The following is a 15,059-nucleotide window of genomic DNA, read 5'->3' on the forward strand; positions in this document are numbered from 1 at the left end:
CGGTCAATGTGACTTTACAATATCCAGTTACCTCCGAAGTAAGGGACTTGGACGCCATCACAATTTCACTTTGAGTAGGATACACCTTCAATGAACAGGAGTTAACAAGGTTGGGGTGTATAAAACTTTCAGTACTACCACAGTCTATCAAACACCCAGTAGGATGACCACTAATCTTGATGTCCATCATAGATTTCGACAAGGAACACGGTATGGTCTGGTCAACCGTAGCCGAGGCTAGAGTAAAACGATAGATGGCAGCAGAGAAGACATCGGGTACAGGATTACCCTTACACACTTTACTAAAATGTCCCCGTTTCTTACATTTAAAACAGGTAGCCTCTCTGGCTGGGCATCTTTGCCTGGGGTGTTTAGATTGGCCGCAAAAATAACACTTAGACCCATGGGGTACAGCCGCAACAATAGGATTAAGTGGAGGCTCCATTGGTATTATGGATGCCTCCATATTCGGAACACACAAGGCTGAGAGAGACGCATGGGCTGATGCATACACTTCTAAATTCTTCTGGGCTACATCTAACGATCGAGCAGTAGCAACGACCATTTTTAAAACTAACGAGTCGTTCTCGAGGAGTCTCTGTCTAATATAATTAGATCGGAGGCCAGATATGAAAGAATCGCGGATGGCTTCTTCCTGATACACTGTGGCAGAGACAGCCTTGTAGTTGCAATCCTTAGCCAAAGCCTTAAGGTCCTGCAGGAAATCGTCCAGAGATTCCTCGGATAATTGCCTGCGAGTAGACAAATGATACCTGGCGTATACTTCTAACTGACTTAAGGTACTGGGCCTTAAGGGCTGTGAGGGTCTCTTCACATGTAGTAATATCTTCAATTATCGAGTAAGTTTGATGACTTACCAAGTTGGTTAGAAGACCCAACTTGTTAACCGTCGAATCGACCGATGCGATGAAGTGTTCAAAACATCGAAGCCAATGCGTAAATTTCTTCGACGCGTCTGCCGAATGGGGATCTATATCCAGACGCTCTGGTTTCAAAAATCGATCCATCTTCCAAAAGTTGTTACTTAATAAAATTGATGTGCCAAATAACTGCCTGAATCCATGAAGTTAAAGCTTAAAACTAAAGGCTTTTATTAAGTAAGAACGTGGCATCAAGTTAACACAGGGCAACCATCATTCATCACCGACCCAGCCCTTGGTAGAACATTCCAGAAGAGGGGCGGGGCTAGGGAGGAGCATTAGTGGTTACACCGGTGGAACATTCCAGACATTAACAAGTACAACAACAACAACAACAACAATACAAATGCCAGAACACAGAGTTATTTCATCACAATGAGATGTTAAACTGAGACCCCGTCTGTCACCTCAGGTGGACATAAAAGATCCCATAGCACTATTCGAAGCAGAATAGTGGAAGTCTCCCCAGTGTGCAATATTTATCCCTCAACCAACATCACTAAAACAGGTTATCTGGTCATTTACCTCACTGCACTTTGTGGGAGCTTGCTGTACACAAATTGTCTGTCATGTTTCCTACATGGCAATGGTGACTACACTTCAAAAGTACCTTATTGGCGGTAAAGCACTTTGGGATGTCCTGAGGTTGTGAAAGGCGCTATATAAATCCAAGTCTTTCCTTTTTTTACTTGTGAGGAGCTCTTAGTATGCAAGTCTGCCTAACAAGGGCTCAATCCCCATGAATCAAAAATATTGTGCAGGATAAGCCCATACTTAGGTGTAGCAACAGCAAATTAAATCAAAAATCTCCTAAATGGATCAACAGGCAAATGAAAAGGGAGATTGTGGAGAGAAGGGAGACTTGTTGAGCTGAGTTTAAGACCATACGGAAGCAGTGCAAAATCCAAGAGAACACTGGAAAAGATATGGCAGCAGATGCAAAACAGAACACCAAGACATTTCTCCAATACTACAAGGGAAGGAAACTAGTCATAAGGGAAGTCAGAGCAAAATGGGGTATTGTGTGGGATGTGCCAGGGATTCACACATTCAGCCCTCTTGTTTCTGGTATACATCAATATTTTTGATACACAGCCCCAGGGCAAGATAGTTAAATTCACAGCTAGGGAGAGAACCATGGACTCAGATGAGTGGGTCAAGATTTTACAAAGAAAGCTTGATAGTGTTTGTACCTAGGCTGCTCAGTGCCAAATGAAGCTCAATATGGTATTGCATGAATGGGCTGGAACTTGCCGAAGGGCAGTTGAAAGAAACCTCGGCACGTTGATTGACTCATCATTCATTGTGTCCAGAAAAATTCTACAATGAACAATGAGAACAGGAAGCTGGGCTTATTGACAAATAGGCAGAATTCACATGCCGAGATAATTCTGCAGCACTGCAGTGCGGTGTTCAGTCCACACCTGGAGCACTGGATACAGTTCTGGTTGCCATGACATTCAGGGCCTAGAGGCAATCCAGAAGAGATCCCTGGTGTTAGAAGGTTGAACTGTGAGGAATGACTAGATGAGCAAGGGCTCTTCAGTCGTGAAAAAGAGAAATCTCAGCGGGGACATAACGCAGGTATGTAAGATACTTAATGGGATAGAGAAAGTAAACCCAAAACAACGCTTTCAGAAACGACAGGTCGGCAGATCAAGAGGCCGCAGGTTTAAAGTTATGAAGGGCAAGTTTAGGGCATGTGCCAAGGACCTTTTATTACAGAGGGAGATCAACAGCTGCAACAGGTGGCCAGGAATGGGCGTGGAGGCCACGGCACAAGAGGCATTTAAGAAACAGCTGGATGCTGTAATAGGGAGATTGTTGAGCTGGTATGCTCTAAAAATTAGGTCAAAAAGGCCACAGATTTCATTTTATTTTAGCCTATTTTAAGATCTTGTGATCAGAGCAAAGCACAATCTACACTCTTTTCAGCAAGTATTTGTAGGTCAGGTGTAGCATGGGTCAAAAGCAGAATAAAACTACATAGAAAACATAGAGCATAGAAAAATAGGAGCAGGAGTAGGCCATTCGGCCCTTCGAGCCTGCTCCGCCATTCAATGAGATCATGGCTGATGCTCTATCTCAATATCATATTCCCGCTCACTCCCCATACCCCTTGATGCCTTTTGTGTCTAGAAATCTATCTATCTCCTTCTTAAATATATTCAGTGACTTGGCCTCCACAGCCTTCTATGGTAGAGAATTCCACAGGTTCACCACCCTCTGATTGAAGAAATTTCTCCTCATCTCAGTCCTAAATGTCCTACCCCGTATCCTGAGACTGTGACCCCTCGTTCTAGAACCCCCAGCCAGGGGAAACATCCTTCCTGCATCCAGTCTGTCTAGCCCTGTCAGAATTGTATATGTTTCAATGAGATCCCCTCTCATTCCTCTAAACTCTAGTGAATACAGGCCTAGTCAACCCAATCTCTCCTCATACGACAGTCCTGCCATCCCAGGAATCAGTCTGGTGAACCTTCGCTGCACTCCCTCTATGGCAAGTATATCTTTTCTTAGGTAAGGAGACCAAAACTGCACACAGTACTCCAGGTGTGGTCTCACCAAGGCCCTGTATAACTGTAATAAGACATCCTTGCTCCTGTACTCAAATCCTCTTGCAAATGAAGGCCAACATATCATTTTCCTTCCTAACTGCTTGCTGCACCTGCATGTTTGCTTTCAGTGACTGGTGTACAAGGACACCCAGGTCCCTCTGTACATCAACATTTCCCAGTCTATCACCATTTAAATAATACTCTGCCTTTCTGTTTTTCCTATCGAAGTGGATAACCTCACATTTATCCACGTTATACTGCATCTCCGTGTATTTGCCCACTCACTCAACTTGTCTAAATCGCTTTGAAGCCTCTTTGCATCCTCCTCACAACTCACAATCCCACCTAGTTTCGTGTCGTCAGCAAACTTGGAAATATTACATTTGGTTCCCTCATCCAAATCGTTGATATATATTGTGAATAGCTGGGGCCCAAGCACTGATCCCTGCGGTACCCCGCTAGTCACTGCCTGCCACCCCGAAAAAGACCCATTTATTCCTACTCTCTGTTTCCTGTCTGTTAACCAATTTTCAATCCATGCCAGTATATTACCCCCAATCCCATGTGCTTTAATTTTGTACACTATCCTCTTATTTGGGACTTTATCAAAGGCCTTTTGAAAATCCAAATACACCACATCCACTGGTTCTCCCTTATCTATTCTACCAGTTACATCCTCAAAAAACTCCAGAAGGTTTGTCAAACACAATTTCCCTTTCATAAATCATGTTGACTTTGTCTAATCCCGTTGATATTTTCTAAGTGTCCTGTTATTACATTTTTTGTAATAGACTCTAGCATTTTCCCTACTACTGATGTTAGGCTAACCGGTCTGTAGTTCCCGGTTTCCTCTCTCCCTCCTTTTTTAAATAGTGGGGTACATTTGCCACCCTCCAATCTGCAGGGACTGTTCCATAATCTATAGAATTTTGAAAGATGACAACCAATGCATCCACTATTTCCATGGTTACCTCTTTTAGTACTCTGGGATGCAGATTTATCGGCTTTCAGTCCCATTAATTTCTCCAGCACTATTTTTTTACTAATACTAATTTCCTTTAATTCCTCCTTCTTACTAGACCCTTGGTTCCCTCGCATTTCTGGGGAGTTATTTGTGTCCTCTTCTGTGAAGACAGAACCAAAGTATTTGTTTAATTGCTCTGCCATTTCCTTGTTCCCCATTATAAATTCTCCCATTTCTGACTGTAAGGGACCTACATTTGTCTTCACTAATCTTTTTCTTTTTACATAATTGTAGAAGCTTTTACAGCCCGCTTTTATGTTCCTTGCAAGTTTACTCTCATACTCTATTTTTCCACTGCACTGCTCCATCACATACTGTGAGATTATGTATAGAATAATTCGGTGTAGAGTAAAGTTCTTTTAACTGTTCTAGCAAGTACTCCCAGCACACATTAAACCCAAAAAAGCTTTTTAAGTAATTGAAATGTACACAACAGATGTGGCAATACGGTGTGTACAGTGTGGAAGGAAGGGAGTTTGGTGGGTAGGCAAAGCAGGTTTCCAATCACAGATCGCCATCACTATGTTAGAAGGAGGCAAATGGAGGCTAGAGAATTCCCTGGGGGAATGTAGGGTGTTTTTGCATGCCCCGTGTTTCTATGACTCTCCCTTGAGTTGACCCGTGCCTCAAAAACTCCCCGGTTTGGGTTGTTTCCCTTGGACGGCAGGAGCTTTTGCCAATAGTGCCTGCCTAGCCCATCGATTAGCGGATTATCCCACAGAGAGAGAGAGACCAAGGCCAAATATATCTTCTCCTGCCAAATATATCTTCTCCTATGCCCAATGCGCAGCGTCCCCAGCGGGATTACTGTGTAACCCGGCCGTGACTGGATGCCACCCAGTTGGTCTTCCGAATTATACCGCGAACCACAAGCCCCACAACCCCCAAGTTCAGACCCAAGGAGTTACTATGGATAGATTATAATTGACTCAGACGAAACGAAGCGGTTCAGGTTGGTCAAAGATCGATTCCTTTAATTACACTCACAAAACAACAACCCCTACTCCTCTCGCTTATGGCTTAACGAGTAGGTGACCGTGGACACTAGCTTATAACCTTAGACTAAATTACCCATCCTGTCGGTTACGCCGAACCAACCTCCTTCCCAGAACCTAAGCCTAGATAATGGAAAAACCCTTCTAACTAAACCCCTCTCCCGGTTTGGTCAGAACCCACACTTGAAAGCCTCCTCACACACACACGTCTTGGACACTTGCAGTTCCTCAGCAGCCAAACATGCGGGTGGTCCTGGGGATTTCTAGAGGTGTAGGCTGGATATAATTACCAGCCCTTGTCATTGATTCACGCGATGCCAGGTCCGTTCGACTCCAGAGACAAAACCGTGCCTAACAGAGGCATGCGATGAGGCCTAGAGAGTTACGTTCAGGCATTACGGCGAGGCACTCACTTTGGGCGCTCCTGGAGAGTTGACGGACGCGTAGCTACGTGGAGAACCCCGTTCCAGATGGTAGAAAAAAGTAAGTATGAATCCCCAAAGTTCAGCATATTTATACCCCATATAATACACAAAACTGGCTGGGCAATTCCTGGTTACCATGGTCACAGAGACGCTAGTTGGTCTTCCTGGTGATGTCTCTGTCCTGGATTGGTCATCCTGATGAAAACAATGGTAGGCCATCACTGTAGATGAGCAGTTCTCTAAGTGCTAACTGTTTGTTAAGTTCTTGACTGCTCCTTCAATGAAAGAGCCCAGAGGTTTTACTTTTGGCCTGCAAACCTCATTGTCCATCCAGACATCCCGGCTCCATGGACAAAAGGTATTTTTCCACAAATCACACAAGTTCGAATATGACAAGGCTCCTGCCTTTCATGACGTCCGCGTTGAGACTGGTTCCATGGCAACCCAAAAGACAGACAGTTCCTGCTATCTTCGCAGAAACCAAAAGTCAGTCCTTTTTTTTTTAAAGTGGAGAAGTCCAAACTCCATTATGGAACGCAGCCCATGTGCGTCTCCATTTTAAAAGGGTACATATCCGTTTTAAAAGTCCAAAAATCCTTCAGGCCCATGCACCCACTGATGTTGGCACCAGCCAAACCCTACAGAAGGGGAAAGCGGGAGAAGTGTGAGGAAAGGCCCCTGTTGCACACTCCTTAATGGAGTAGCCTGAGAAGTGTTTGGGTAAGGCCTGGAGCTGGTCATCGACTTGTACTCTCAGCTAAAGAATGTTGGATTCTGGGTTGGCAAAAAAAAGAAATTAGAATAAAAATTATAATCAAATAGGAATGGGGCAAATATACAGACATTGCAACTTAAAGTGGGATCTCTCTGTGAACTTTTTTATTTCTATGTTGTCATAATTCTACTTGTCCTCTAATGAGACTGTCGCAATTTTGATGATAGTAACCTATATCAGAGTGCTTTTCTGTTAAGTGTTACATTATCAAGAGCACAGACAGCAGTGCCACTGGGTGCTGGTGTTGCACAGGGCAGTGGTTAGGCCTCGGTTCGAGTTCCCTTCCTTCTGCTGAGTTTGCACTGCTGTGGACAGTTGCTAACAGAGGCATGCATTGATTTGCCCCGTATGATTAGCATCACAATCTCTCCTGCATTTTTCCCGCTTCAGCCATGGCTCTGTGGGTAGCACTCTCACCTCTGAATCCAAACGTTGTGGGTTCATAGTCCCACTCCATGAGACTTGACCATATATTCTGGCACTCTAGTGCAGCAGTGAGGGAGTGCTACACTGTCAGGGGTGCCGTCTTTCGGATGAGATGTTAAACTAAGGCCCTGTCTGCCCTCTCAGGTGGACATAAAAGATTCCATGGCAACATTGCGAAGACAAGCAAGGGAGCTCTCCCCTGTGTCCTGGTCAATATTTATCCCTCAACCAACATCAATAAAACAGATTATCTGATCATTATTTCATTGTTGTTTGTGGGAGCTTGCTTTGCACAAAATAGCTGCCGCATTTCCTACATTACAACAGTGACTGCACTTCAACAGTACTTCATTAGCTATAAAGCACTTTGGGACGTCCTGAGGTCATGAAAGGCGCTATATAAATGCAAGTTCTTTCTTTCTTTCCTCCTCACCCGCTAAATGCCAAACAGAAGTTTGTAGTCCTTCCCCCAGCCTAGAGCACAGAGGAGAGAGCAGCTCCTTTGCTTGCGCAACGTGACCTCTCAGTGTTGCAAGCTGCCCTCTGCCGATCTCGGTGTACCATTAACTAGAATGTTTTTCTAGCCCGTCTGTTAGCTGCAGTCTTCCATCAGCGGTTGGCAATCATGTGGCTAATCAGAGGCTCTCTGGTTGTACAAGTTTTAATCCTTTCTATTGTCCAGCTTTGCCGATCTGACAATGGTATGTATGATGATGTTTGTTAAAACAGTTTCGCGTTTATAAGAGATGTTAATCGGGGCTTCTGCTCTCTCAGAGGGCCGGGGTCCAAATGGAAAGCTTAATTTCAGTGGAGGTAATTTAACAGGGGGAAGGGAAGGAAGGGATGGAAGTCAACAAGACCCCCTGAGAGAGGGCAAGAGTATAAAGGCGAGGAAGTTATGCTTCAGTTGTACAGAGCCTTGGCCAGACCTCATCTGGAGTGCAGTGTTCAGTTCTACGCACCACACCTCAGGAAGGGTATATTGGCCTTAGATGAGGTGCAGTGCAGATTCGCCAAAACGATACAGGGGCTTAAAGAGTTAAGTTATGAAGAAAGATTGCATAAACAGGTTGTATTCCCTTGAATTTAGAAGGTTGAAGAGTGATCTAATTGAGGTGTTTAAAATGATTTAAGGATTCGATAGAGTAAACACAGAGAAGCTGGGGAGTTCAGAACACGGGTATTTGAGATAGGCCCTTTAGCAGGGAAATCAGGAAGCAATTTTTCGCACAAAGAATGTTGGAAATCTGGAATTCTCTCCCCCGAAAGGCTGTGGATGCTGGGACAATTGAAATTTTCAATACTGAAATGGATAGATTTTTGTTAGGTAAGGGTATTGGGATATGGATCATAGGTGGGTAAATGGAGTTGAGGTGCAGTTCAGTCATCATCTAATAGAATGGTAGAGTAGACGCGAGGAGCTGAATGGCCTACTCCTGTTCCTATGTTCCATATGAGTACTCCAATGCAGAACTGGGCAGACTTACTTAATGGAAAACTGCCACTGACTCTCAAGAGCTTTCATTTGTGACTCCTGACCTTTCCTTTCAGTGAAACGTCTGTGAAATTGGGTCAGGAGTTACAAACCCGTTTGCCTATTTGAAAGGTGCAGATCAGTTTAATATTATTTCTATACTTATCCATAGTGAAGCATTTTCATGAGGGGGAGTTGTTGCTGACTATCACCACCACTTGACTACGACATTTCTGGTGCCAACATTAGAACTGCAGAAGGTTGAAAATAACATTTACATTTCACCGGGTTTCTCCACTCCCCTCCTCTCCTGAAGGCAGGCATACTGCTCCATGGGTGCCGGCTGCTCCCCAGTACCTTACCCAGCAGCTTTCTTTGTGTGCGAGCCATGACAATGTGCATCTGAGGGTAATCGGTCATGAGAGGAATCACAGTCGATCCGGATCATAGGAACAGGAGTAGGCCATTCAGCTCCATCATTCAATGCGATCATGTCTGATCTGCACTTCAACTCCATTTTTCCACCTTAGCTCCATATCTCTTGTTACCCTTACCCAATAAAAATCTAACGATTTCAGTCTTGAAAGGTCCAATTGTCCCAGCATCCACAGCATTTTGGGGTAGAGAGCTCTAGATTTAGGATCACATCTAGGACCTTCCCAGCAACACTGGCTCAGTAGATATTCTGTACTGAGGAGACATTGGGAGAACTCTAAATTTTATCTGATTTTCTTGATGTTGTTTTGTTCTCTCCCTTACCTCTTTAAGTGATTCTAGACGCTGAACTATTATCATTGACTTGTAAGGCCTTGCTAAGTGCAGTGAAATGGAGAGCCCAATGTTTACTCTATGGAATAGTCTGACATGGTGTGAGGCCACTTTAACCCCCAATCACCCCCATGCCATTGCGGGAAGCTGCTGAGCACAGGTGAGGTGCTTGCCTGCGGGGCAGAGAGCTACCCTGGCTGGTTTTGCAAATGTTCTGGTAGAAGGCTGTAGAGCAGCAATGACCATGTCACGGAAACCTGCTTGTCTTGACGGTGGGGTAATGTGTCATGCAAGGAAGGCGCATGAAGGAAAAATAAGGACAGAAAACAATACAATAGATTTTTTAATAAAGATTGGGGACAGCTTTAAGCCACGCACTCCCTGCAGACTAAAACCTGGTTTGATAATACCATTAATTCATTTAATTGCAGACAATTAGAGACAACATAGGGAATATTATTTTTTAATATGTTTTATAATTAAACATTCATATACAGTATGTGTAAGGTATTGTATTACTGGCTGGGAAATGTTGGGCAGAGAGCCCAATACAGCGGACCTTGAATGCAATTGAAAATCACTTTAAAGAATGCTGGTGCACTGGATTAGAACACTATCCTATCAACTCTGGGAGCTGGTGCACTGGATTGGAACACTGTCCTTCCAGTAACATAATCACTATGCTACCATAATGCTGTAAAGTAAATTTCTCTCCTCTCTGTTCCAATAATGCTTCATAGAAAAGCATCTCCAAGTGCAAAAGTGTGATAATTATGTCCTCCACTGTAGGTTTCTGTAGTGTCCGCGTATCAATAACACACGGACTGCAGGAGAATGGTAATAACAGGTGTTAACTGAACAGAGGGTATGCTGGAACTGAAAGTACAGAAGCCTGCTACGGCTTTATATACCGGTGTGGTCACTGCCAGTACTACAGTATAAAAGCAGTTCTCTCTTAAAGGTACATATGCAACAATTCCTCCCCTTTTAGATAAACAGTACATAACATTCATTTAACAACTAAATAATAACTAATTACAATTACAATTTTCTCTGTACTATATACACCAGCTGAAGTAATCATTTATAAATTCAGTCTTTGAGGAGGCTTCCTGATCCTGTCTGGATAGCGCCTTTCTCGAGTATCCTGTTCTTGCGGCGGAGTCGATTCTGGCTCATTGTCATTGGTTGGTTCGTCAGCTTCCAATACCACTGATTCTAAGGTAGACGCAATCTGTACTTCGGGTTCATCACCAGGTGTGCATGCTTGTGGTATGGGTTTGACTTGTTCCTGTGACTCTAGAACCTGGTCAGCATGGTGTCTCACGATGCTCTCTCCAACGTCCACTGTGTACATTAGTGGTCCCTGCTGTGTGCATATCGTTCCTGGCTGCCATTTTTCTGTTCGGTAGTCGCAGGCCAAGACTGGTTGCCCTAGCTTGAAGCTCCTGGTTGGCTTCTCATTGATGTGCTGGAATTGCTTATCCTCAACATCTCGTCTTATGTTTGGTTTGAGCAAATCCAGGTGACATCTTAACCTTCGGTTAAAGAACATTATGGCTGGAGCTTGGTTGGTGACTGCATGTGTCACATTCCGGTAAGCAAACAAGAAATTATCCACCTTGTGTTGTAGTGGTATGTTGTCGTTATACATCGCCTTTATTGCTTTTTTAAAGGTCTGAACAAACCTCTCAGCCAATCCATTTGTGGCTGGATGATATGGGGCAGATGTGTAATGTTTTACCCCATTATTCCTCAAAAACCTCTGGAAATCCTCGGAGACAAACTGTGGTCCATTGTCGGAGCAATACTGTTCTGGCAAGCCATTCTTGGCGAAGATGGTCCGTAGGACTGCAATAGTTTTCTCCGTGGTGGTGGAGGACATTTTGATGACCTCTGGCCATTTCGAATGTGCATCCACGGCGATTAAAAACATTGAGTCCATAAATGGACCAGCAAAATCAATGTGTACCCGTTGCCATGGAGATGAGGGCCACTTCCATGGGTGTAGCGGGGCCTGTGGTGGAGCGTTTTGGACTTTCTGGCATCCTGTGCATCTCTTGGTCATTTCCTCGATTTCTTTATCGATTCCCAGCCACCACACAAACGCCCTGGCTACGCTCTTCATTTTTACCCCTCCCAGATGACCCTCATGAAGCTCATTGAGCACTCTATCTCTCAACTTGGGTGGAATTACCACTCGGGATCCACACATCAAGGTCCCCCGGCACACTGACAGCTGTTCTCTCCTTGGCGAGAATGCTGGCAACAGTGAGTCGCCATGTGCTGGTCATCCCTTCACCGTCAAATCATAGACCCGAGAGAGTGTCGGGTCATTTCGGGTTTCCTTCTCTATACTTGAGTTTGTAACAGGTAGACATTCGACTATGGTCGAATGGAATATCTCAACAGGGTCCACTGCAGGTGCTTCCTCCACCGTAGGCAGCGGCAGGTGCGACAGGCCATCAGCGTTTTCATGCTGTTTCGTACCCTTATACTCTATGTCGTATTGATGTGCCCCTAGAAAAAGGGACCATCTTTGCAGCCGTTGCGCCGTCATCACCGGAACGCCCTTCTTTGGGTTAAAAATGGAGACAAGAGGCTGGTGATCAGTCAGTAGGGTGAATTTCTGCCCATGCAGATAGTGATTGAACTTCTTCACCCCCCGCACCAGGCTGAGGGCCTCCCTGTCAATCTGGGCGTAGTTATGCTCGGCTGACGTTAACGAGTGCGACGCAAAGGCTATTGGCCTCTCTGAACTGTCAAGGAATTTGTGTGACAGCACCACTCCAATGCCGTAGGGAGACGCATCGCATGCCAACCGAATCGGTAGTGTTGGATTGTAGTGGGCCAATACTTCTTTTGAAGTGATTAGGCATTTACATTTCTGAAAGGCACGCTTACACTCATCACTCCATTTCCATGCTACTCCAGTTTGCAGCAGGGCGTTCAGTGGGTGCAGAATTGTAGATAAATTTGGCAAGAACTTATGGTAGTAGCTCACCAACCCGAGGGACGACCTCAGCTGCGACACATTTTCCGGTGCTGGAGCCTTGACTACTGCCTCAATCTTGTCTGGGGACTTATGTGACCCCTCTTCATCAATCATGTGGCCACAATACGAGATTTGTTTCCTGAAAAACTCACATTTGGGGCGGTTGGCTCGTAGCCCATATTCTTGTAATCTAGTGAGCACCTGCTCCAGGTTGGCAAGGTGTTCACTGTCATTTTTGCCCGTAACCAGGATGTCGTCCAAATAACACTGGGTCCCCGGGATCCCTTGCAGGACTTGTTCCATCGCCCTCTGCCAAATAGCCAGAGCTGATGCTACCCCAAATACCAGTCGGTTGTACTGGTAAAGACCTTTGTGAGTGTTTATCGTGAGGTATTTTCTAGATGCTTCTTCTACCTCCATTTTTAGATACGCTTGGGCCAGATCAATCTTCGTAAAGCGTTTCCCTCCAGATAGTGAGGCGAAAATATCTTCTATCCGCAGAAGTGGATATTGTACTGTGTGCAGGACTGGGTTCACAGTTACCTTAAAGTCCCCACAGATGCGAACCTTCTTCGGCTCCCCAGGCGTGCTGCTCAATGATTTCCTCATTACAGGAACGATGGGTGTGGCCCACTCGCTCCAGTCCACCTTGGACAGCATACCCGAACGCTCCAGACTCTCCAGCTCTGCTTCAACGGCTGGGCGGATCGCATACGGTACCGGTCTGGCCTTAAAAAATTTTGGGTTTGCGTTATCTTCAATTTATATCGTTGCCGTTACGCCTTTAGAGTCCCAAGTCCTTGCTGGAACACCTCTTTCGTGTCAGTTAGAATTTTTGACAGTCGTCCAGGTGTGACGTCGTCATCCTTTTTGTCAGCCACAGTTAGCGCCTGAATGGAATGCCAATCCAATTGTATTTTTCGGATCCATTCACGTTCCAATAATGGTGGTCCTCCATCTTGTAGTATATATAGATACAGTTTCTGTGTTTCCTTGCCGTTGTATTTAACGGGCACCCTTATTTTTCCTCTGGGGTAGACTTTTTGCCCCGTATATGTCTTCAATACAATGGACGTGTCCTTCAAGGGTATGTGTGAGAATAGCCGCTCGTAGTCTCGTCGATTCATGACTGTTAGGGCTGATCCTGTGTCCAATTCCATCTTTACTTGGGACCCTGCTATCATGAGGGTGACCCAAATGGTTCGGTGATCCTCCTTTGCGATCACGTTGTATAACTTTAGACAACTTAGTCTCCTGCTCCCGGAATCATTATCATTCTCCTGATCTTCTGAACTACTGTCTGTCATTTTTTTTTTACTTTCTTGTACTTTTCCTTAGTAGTTCTTTTAGTGTTGGTTTTCTTTCCCGACCTGCAGACTCGTGCTATGTGTCCCACTTTTCCACATTGCCTGCATACTTTGTCATTAAACCAGCAGTCCTTCTGATCATGGGTTGTTCTGCCGCAGCGATAGCACTTATCTGCTCCATATGCCATTTCGTTGGTGCTATATTCTTGCGGTTTCTGTTGTATTTCCGCAGCTCCCCGTGCTGCTGCTTCGTTGGATATTGCCACGCTGAAAGCCTTTTCTAGCGTAAGGTCCTTTTCCGAAAGTAGTCGTTTCTGGGTTCCTTCACTCTGGAGCCCGCAGACAAACTTATCCCTTAAGGTATCTGCCAGTCCTGCTCCGAACTGGCAGTGCTTCGATAACTTGCATAGTTCCGTAAGATAGTCAGCATTACTCTCATCTTTGTGCTGGTTTCTTTTATGGAACTTGAATCTTTCTGCTATCAGCAGCGGTGTAGGGTTTAGATGTTCCTGTAAGATATTGACAATCTCTTCAAAGCTTTTCTCCATTGGTTTAGCTGGGGTAATTAAATTCCGCAATAGGCCGTACGTTCTCGCGCCCATCAAATTTAATAATACCGACGCCTTCTTTTCATCGGCCACCTCATTTGCCTTGCAGTACACTTCAATTCTTTCCACATACATGGTCCAGTCTTCTATTTTGTTGTCAAAAGCAGTGATACTGCCACTCTTCGGCATCTTGGGTGGTTTAAAATGGCGCCTCCCGCGCTTTTCCTTCTTCCCCAATGGTTTAAAATGGCGCCTCCCGCGCTTTTCCTTCTTTCCCTTGCTGCCAATGCTGCTCCTCGTGTTCTAAATAGTAATGGCGGCGCCCCGCAGCTTCGGCGCGTCTCTCTTTTGTTAGTTAAATTCCTTAGTTTTATTCTTCTTCGATGCTGTCCACTGCGCGTCTCTTTTCCTTCCCCTCTTTTAATTTTCTCTAACGCTGCCCGGCTCCACCCTCTCTCTCTCTCTTTTCCTTCCCGACGACGCTGCATGGCCCCCTTGCAGAGCCGCTCGATCGAGCTCAAGCCCGCCGCAGTCCGGGAAGGGTCAGCGCACTACCTGCTACCAGCACGATTTGCTGGAACACCTTGGCTGGGTAGCCAAGCCCAGCTCTCCACAGCTTCCCCTGTGATTCACTGAACTCCGATGGATCACTGGGCGGTTGCCCACGGTCGACGCCCGTTGCTCTGGCTTCGACCTCCAAGAAGCTTCTTTTCACGGATGGATCCCCGTGAGGTGATGCAGTACTGCAGGTGAGTTCGAACCTGCTCGTCGCCACTGTAGTGTCCGCGTATCAATAACACACGATCTGCAGGAGAACGGTAAT

The 15,059-nt window shown here is 45.3% G+C and overlaps 1 protein-coding gene across 1 annotated transcript in view; it reads left to right on the forward strand.

Annotated features, from left to right (window-relative positions):
• The first annotated feature begins 7,727 nt into the window (after positions 1-7,727).
• Positions 7,728-15,059, forward strand: part of f2 (coagulation factor II (thrombin)) — a 203,030-nt gene continuing 195,698 nt past the window's right edge. The window contains exon 1 of the mRNA XM_086007573.1: positions 7,728-7,845. Coding sequence (XP_085863699.1) covers positions 7,770-7,845 — 76 coding nt within the window. The 5' untranslated portion in view covers positions 7,728-7,769. The remainder of the gene's footprint in view (positions 7,846-15,059) is intronic.

The sequence above is a fragment of the Somniosus microcephalus genome, chromosome 15 (assembly GCF_052327205.1).
Source record: "Somniosus microcephalus isolate GS21.2 chromosome 15, FLI_Smic_1.0, whole genome shotgun sequence".
NCBI classification, from domain to species: domain Eukaryota; kingdom Metazoa; phylum Chordata; class Chondrichthyes; order Squaliformes; family Somniosidae; genus Somniosus; species Somniosus microcephalus.